The sequence below is a fragment of the Pezoporus occidentalis genome, unplaced genomic scaffold (assembly GCF_034315485.1).
Source record: "Pezoporus occidentalis ecotype Australia unplaced genomic scaffold, CSIRO_AGI_Poc_V1 ctg14, whole genome shotgun sequence".
NCBI lineage: Eukaryota > Metazoa > Chordata > Aves > Psittaciformes > Psittacidae > Pezoporus > Pezoporus occidentalis.
In genome coordinates, this window is record NW_026913209.1 from 6771405 (window position 1) to 6779042 (window position 7638).

The following is a 7638-nucleotide window of genomic DNA, read 5'->3' on the forward strand; positions in this document are numbered from 1 at the left end:
TGTATCTGATATCTAACATTATCTTTAATAGCATGATTATAGTACAGCAGTAATGCATAAAAGAGATACTTTAAAGTGTTACATTATTCTAATGTAGCTGTTCTGAGACAGGGCTTTACAAACAATGGCTAGTCCTAAAGAAAAGCAAAATGTATTACCTTTCAACTATTTGATATCAGATCCTACCAGATAACCTGGGAGAGGGTGATAGAACAGATCTCAGTTGTTGATTAGTGAATCACTGAACTTTTAAACTGTGGGACACGTTTCCACAGAGTGAATAGAAATCCATTGATAATTGCTGCACCTCTTTAGATACTTTTCCTAAAATTCTAGGTTTCTAGGTTTCATAAGCCTGAAGACCACATACTGCAAACCTTGCATCACCGTGAAGTACCAAGACGTAAAGCACTCATTTCAGGGTTACAAACCAAAAGTTGTTGCTACTGTTTCTTTATTTTACAAAATACCATGTATACGCTTTCCTGTTATTTCATTGACTCTCACCAGAACTAACTTCTGCCCCACAAGAACTTCACCTTCTCCTTTCAAAAATGCAAAGGTCATGGTTGGAAGAACGCTTCCTCCAGAAAATGTTCTATTTGTGGAAACATGAAACCAGACTAATCAGTCCACTATCCTGATTTTCTGGGTCCAGATTTGTATAAACCTGAACAATCTGCAGCCTAATCTAAAGCAAGATGCTAATCGCATCTCAGTGGAAAGTCTGCTTTTATGACCACCCAGGATTAACTGATAAGATCTTGCTTTTATTTTCAACAAGTGTGTTGTTTATACCAACTAGGAAGTAGGACAAAGGAATCACTGATCTTTTCTTAGTCTCTTAGGAACACTTTTTTTCTAAAACAAACTCTTTCCAACATTTTACCTACAGCAAAAGTGAGGGTTAACCTGTGTACCAAGGCTGTGCACGGTACAGTTAAGCAGTTTATGCTTAGAGAATCACCCAGCTGGATTGTGACAAATTCCAAATACTGTTGGTGTAATGAATTATTTGTGTAAGACAAATAAATAAGCAAATAAATGCCGAGCTGAGATCAGGTTGAATTAAATACAATACATACTTGCTTTCTGAGGGTATGAGATGGACTCTCAATTAGTGTGTTTATAACTTATATAAACCAGGTTAAGAATAAAGAGGATTTAGGAATCAGGAGGCAAGAGTCAAGTAATTTACTCAGGCCAAAGCACATATTAAACAAATTCTATGGAGTATAGCAGCTGTGTTGCCACCTTCCCACCCAGAACAGAACTTTGCTTTTAGCCCTCCCAGTCAGTCCTCTGATCCCATGAGCCCTCAGGAGCCTTTTCTTACAGATCTCTGACATCAGCTTACTGTATTTTGGGACAGTACTTCCTAGACAAAAACAATGTGTATGCCCTGAAGAGACAGCCTTGTGAGTAAGAGGCGCATAGTCCTCTGACAACTTCACATATCCAGTGCCCCACCTGAAGCTGTTAAGCTACCGTATTTCTGGAAATACCAAATAATTGTATAAAATCCTTAAAGTCTGCGTGAATAGAATTCTTGGTTGGAAAAAACGAGGTCTGTATCAGGCTCTTTCGAGAAAGGTTCAAAGTCTTCATTTCATGCATGTATGCAAATCCCTAAATTTTGCTTGACTCTTTGGACAGGCTGAGAAAGTTGGGGCTGTTCAGCCTGGAGAAGAAAAGGCTGCGTGGAGACCTCATAGCAGCTTTCCAGTATCTGAAGGGGGCCTGTAGGGATGCTGGGGAGGGACTTTTCATTAGAGACTGTAGTGACAGGACAAGGAGTAACGGGTTAAAACTTAAACAGGGGAAGTTTAGATTGGATATAAGGAAGAAATTTTTACTGTGAGGGTGGTGAGGCACTGGAATGGGTTGCCCAAGGAAGCTGTGAATGCTCCATCCCTGGAGGCCAGATTGGACAGAGCCTTGGGTGACATGGTTTAGTGTGAGGTGCCCCTGCAAATGGCAGGGGGGTTGGAACTTAATGATCTTAAGGTCCTTTCCAACCCTAACTATTCTATGATTCTACGATTCTATGATCCATCAAGACTGCTGTTTTTTTTAACAATTGATGTTTATGCATACAGCAGTGTGTTCTGCTAAAAAAAAAACTGCATTAAAAAAAAGTGAAAAATCAGGATCCAGGAGATAAGAAATGCAGGGATTAAAGATTGCCTTATGTTGTGCCTTTAAGTCATGACATCTGTGACAGCAGAGTTCAAGGTTGCCTTAAGGTGAATGTGTACTTCAGATTTGAAGAATATGCCCATCTTAGAACACTAAAATTATAAATAAAAATGGGTAAATTCATCAGTTATGTTGTTTGATTGCTGAGAGACCAATTTATTTATTGGGTAATTTTAGTGCCCAGAGGTTATTTACACCTGATTAAATACAATATATTCTGCACACACACACACATACACACACACACAGAGCAACAGCACAAGTACAGATACTCTTTTATTACATTTCTTACCTCTGAGATGACCAAAGCAGCATCGGTACATGGCGCACCGACAGAGATGTTCTGAAGAGCACAGCGAGGGTGCACAGCAGCGGGGCTGGAGCAGCAGAGTAGAGCCGTGTCATGACTCCAGGCAAGTGTGTGCGTAACTGGCCAGCTGCAAAGGCAAAGCACGAGCGTATGCACAGTGGCACTTCCTGGTTCAGCTGCATTATCCGGATGCAGCCAGGCTGCTGGGTGAGGTTGCTCTCTAATGACAGTGGGAGTTTCCAAAACATGAACTTCCTTATCTTGCAGTTGGCAGTTATGCATATTTTTAATAACTTTCAGGTCTGGCATTTAAGCAGCTCATATAACTCTCCACAGTATAAGCACAGATTCCTCTTACGTTCGAGTACAAAGGAGAGTCATGAAGTCCAAACTCCTGTCCTGCTGTTTTCTAACTCGCTAATAACTGCAGGCTGATAACAGCGTTGATCAAATTCAAAATGGAGTTTTTCACAGAAAAGTTTTCTGTACTGCACAAAATGTATTCTGCAGAACTTCCGTCTTCTTCCCCTGCTACATATTAGCATGTCCCTCAGCTTAGCTCTTTCAGATGTACTGAGAGCTGGTGTCACACATTTGGGTGTTGACAGGTTTGAAATCTGCAATAAATTTACCCGTTCCAGATTCCAGAAAGAAGGAAGAGAGTGAGAAAATGGTACTTTAAGAGTGTATCCACCGAAACATGGAATTGTTAAACTATCTTTTGCATGGAGCAATGCTGTGTCAAAAATCAAAAATATCAAAAGTCAGGAGCAAATTTTAATACTTCAGAACCTGACATGACTTCAGTACTTCACAAGTCTTGTGCAAGATCAAAATAGTCACAGAGAATTTCTTCATGCTGGGAAGCAAATTCCTCTGGCATACTGTTTTACTCCTGCCAAGCACTGAGCTGTTTCTACACCTTGTCACTACACTAGGCAGCAGCAGTCACTCGGCACATGTTTGGCACAGGGCACAGATGTCTCTTCACAATCGGAACAAGATGTTAGGGAATAATACACCGAAGACATTGTTAGCTGTGTTAAAACGAGTTGTGATAACGGCAAAATAAGGAAGCACGATGAAAATTGTGAGAATGTACAAATGTGTCAGAAGATACGCACTTCTGAATCTGAGCACACGTAAATTAATTAAATGCATTTGCCTTACCTGACAGCATACTGTTGTGGTGCTGTTGTCTACAAGGGAATTTGTTCATCACTGCTGTCTGAAATCAGATTTCTGAGATAAAAATAATGATTTTGAGGGAAGCAATAAAACCTATCATCTACATGTTCCTTTTCTTCTCAGTGTTACCTTTGCATAACACTGAATTTAAATCCTTAATTGCAATTTTTTCCTCCTCTCCTCAGAGATGTAGTAGAAATCCTTCATCTCCCTTTTTACAAGCCAGTGTTTGTCTGTTTAAGGGTTTGTATGGGTAAGACAGCAATCCGGAGTACAGACAGAGGTAGAACTGGAATACCCTAGGGAGAATTTTGTATGAATTGGAATAGCTCCATCAACACAAGCAAAATACTTTGTCATTCTCAAAGTGCTTGACTCTTCCATGGTATCTTCCAGACCGTGAGAGATCTTTCTCATGTAATTGTCCAGAATAGTCTTGCCAGGTTTTGTGAGCATTTCCTGCCCACAAAGCCAATCCACTGTAAGTCTTCCTGTCTGCTTCTTACAATTACCCTTTATATAAGAAATGAAGATGAACTGAAGGTCAGCATTATGTAAATCACGAGTGCGCAATATGATTGCCCACTGAATAATAAAGGAACCACAAAACTCTCAGTTTTGCAGAACCGACTAGATTTGCATTGCAGTTGGCAGTCTGGAGAAATAATTACTAATACTTTTATTTGACTAAGACCATGCCTTCTCAGATTGTGATTCCTTTCATGCTTTAGCTAGCATGGTGCAGAGATCCTTGTTTTGCAAAACAGCAAGAAAGCAACATATCTTACGCATATCTTACTATGCTTCTAACAGGAACCAGTGAAGAGTAAGTTCTAATGGGTCTCCTCCATAACTAATACAGTTAATAAATATGACCAACTCTGCCAGGCATTCCATGTCAAACCTTCACAATCTGATCTGAATGTACTGAAATCAAGACCCAACAAATACATAGTGTTGTACAAATACATGCTGTAAGCTGACAGGAACCTCACTACAAGAGCAAATGATTTATTAATAAATATTTGACAATTTTATACTTTTTAAATGGGTGACAAGTGCTCGACTCTATTATTACGGAGCATTTTCCTTAGGCTAAAGCATTTACACAATTTCAAAACTTCCACTGCTGGTGTCAGCAACTTCTTTTATAAGTTTGTACTCAAATGCTGACACCCTGGACAAAAACCCGAAGTCATGTAAGAGATTCCTGGCTTCTTACATTCAAAATGGCTGACAAAGTAGGTTAATGAAAACAAAAGAGAAGCTAATACAAGGGAGACAATTATGAAATAAAGGTATCCTAGATAGGTCCCTATCTCTTTCCAGCTGGTAATATCTCAAAATCTAGATTATCACCTGTTTGAGCTCGATCTTTTGGAGGGCATTTGCACAGACTAACCAAACTACATACAAGTGAGACGGAGCAGTTTGTGGGTATACTCTGTATTCTGCCTTATGGAAACAGTCTTAAAACAAAACCAGACTGTTTTCTCTCAGATCACCATATTACTTATGATCAAACTTTTAACTGAAAACCAACTGAATTTTCCTTTTTAATATTTCATCACAAACCACAGTCTGGGAACAAGTGAAGTGAAGAAAGCTTTGAAAACAAAGGAATGAGAAGAACCTATTGAGTGGGATGTTAATTTGCCTCCCTTCGCAAATTTGGCTCTCAAATGCATCTGCATGCATCTTCTCCTTTTGCATTTTTTTCCATCCTAAAAATATATTTTGCCAAATGATAAGAAAAAAAGATACATATCACAGAGAAATTTTTCAAAAAGGTTCCTTACTTCCGTTCGATTAAAATGAGATGAGATCACAGTGGTTCTCTTATCTGTGAGCAGGAACCTAAATCACTTGATTGCGTCTGTTGGTATACACAAAAGCACAAAAGGTTTACGGCTGCGTTTTCCATAGGGCTTTTCCCTTTAAAACCCATAGCTGATCTTGAGTCCAGGTTTAGAACTGCTGGCACATGAAGATTCTTTCTAAATTCAAGAAACTGAAACTCAGAATACTGTGAAAACATTATGAAACTGCAATGAAGAAAAATATATCTCCATTACCATGTAACTAAAATAATTTTAAAAGAAGCTATAATATTGACATAACATGTATTTACATTCTACTCCTACTCATTTCTCTGGAATTAAAAATGCTTTCTTTTATAATTGTATGCCTATCACAAACCCTATGTATTTCTTATCCTGTCAAAGTTGAAATACAGGACTCATAAAAAATAACTGGAGAGTAAAGACCAAGATAATGGAGGCTTAACTTCTTTTGCTTATGAATCCTCGTTTTCAAAACAAACCAAAGGAAAAAAAAAAAAAAGATCCTCCCAACTTCAGAATTCCACATTCCCAATGTAAAAAATTGTGAATAAAAAGAAGTGTGAATGCCACATTTGTGTGGGATGATGGAAATTTAAGACTGTAAGTCAGGCTAAAGGGGATGACTATCATAACAAGGACAATTTACAGTGCAAGGTAAGCCAGAAGAACTAGCTATATATAGGTGACAAAAATAAGTGCCATCCACTTTGCATGCAAATTTGACCCTTGAGCAATGGGTTTGGGTGCTAACAGCAGTATACTAAAAAACTTTTTCCTCCAGCTCAGATAACAGGCATACTCAAATTTACGTTCTTTAAAAAAAAGAAAAAAAAAAAAAAAAACCCCAAAAAATTAACAACCTAAAAGAATCCAAAATTTGGATTATTTTTTTTTTTTTAATCTTAACTACTATTAGTATCATTTCCTTCTGAAAAAGTGTTTTGCATATACCAAAAACTGGTCAGCAGCTACTTTGCTACCTTCACATAATTTATAATCCTGTTTTATTATTTGTTATAATCACTTTATTATCGAAGAAGGCAATTAATACTTCGCTCATCCGGGCATCTTTTGGGGGCAAAGACGTGATTTTTATTTGATTTACGCATATTACTCTCACTTCTTCCTTTAAGACACAAATAGGGAAATTTATATCCTGGAAAACGTATGGACTTTCCCCTTGGGAGTTCAGAGGTAAAATGCACGTGCTGCTTTGCTTAATGAACGTATTACCCACTTTTGCATGTGGAAGGAAAGCCAGAACTTTTCCCTCTGAAATGGATTAGCAGTGGTGTTGGAGGTGGGCAGATGGCAATTTTTACTTCAAACTTAAAGAGTCCTGCTCACAAAAGAGTCTTGTGAGCTAAAGTGCAGGTGTTAATCGGCCACGGGTCTCTGCTACAGAAAGAGAAATACAAGCCATGTGGCCCAATAACTTTTTCCTGGTAGTGAGTATGTACATCCAGGAAACAACTGAGGCAAACCCAGCACTTTCACCAGTGTTTCAGACACATACATTCCTCATGGTCCCAACTTCTAAACCACTATTTGAGAGACTTCATAAGCCTATCACATTAGCCACTTCCCAGAAGTGAAGAGAGAAGGTTAGAATTTCACCTATTCTCCTTTGAAGAGGCACTGACACTTTGCAACCATTTGTCCTCATTACCCTGGAAAGAAATAGGCTCCAAAGCAGAGGCTTTTTTACCAAGAGATTCCAAAACCATCTTGTGTGTAACTCTGAAACTCAAGCAAATGTGATCAGGTGTACATTTAAAGACTTTACTTAGTTTTAACAGAAATTGGCAGATCTGAACCTTTATCTGAACAGGTTTTTTTCTCCTGATAAAATGCAATGACTTCTAGAAATGCAGTATCTTTAACTCTACTCTGATCTTTTCAATCAGAACAGTAACTATTTTAAATTCATTCTTTTTCAAAACATAATACAATTATAAATGCTATGTATGTATTTGCTTTAAATTCAGTAACAAGAGGATGAGACCAATTCTTCAACAAGGCAAAGTGCTGGGTCCTGCACTTGCGTCATAACAACCCCATGCAGGTTTGGGGAAGAGTGGCTGGAAATCTGCTCGG

At 38.4% G+C, this 7638-nt stretch overlaps 1 protein-coding gene across 1 annotated transcript in view; it reads right to left on the minus strand.

Moving 5' to 3' along the window:
• Window positions 1-3446, minus strand: part of LOC134159104 (V-type proton ATPase subunit S1-like) — a 55710-nt gene extending 52264 nt beyond the window's left edge. Inside the window, exon 1 of the mRNA XM_062609707.1 lies at window positions 2492-3446. Coding sequence (XP_062465691.1) covers window positions 2492-2757 — 266 coding nt within the window. The 5' untranslated portion in view covers window positions 2758-3446. The remainder of the gene's footprint in view (window positions 1-2491) is intronic.
• Between the last annotated feature and the right edge of the window lie 4192 nt (window positions 3447-7638).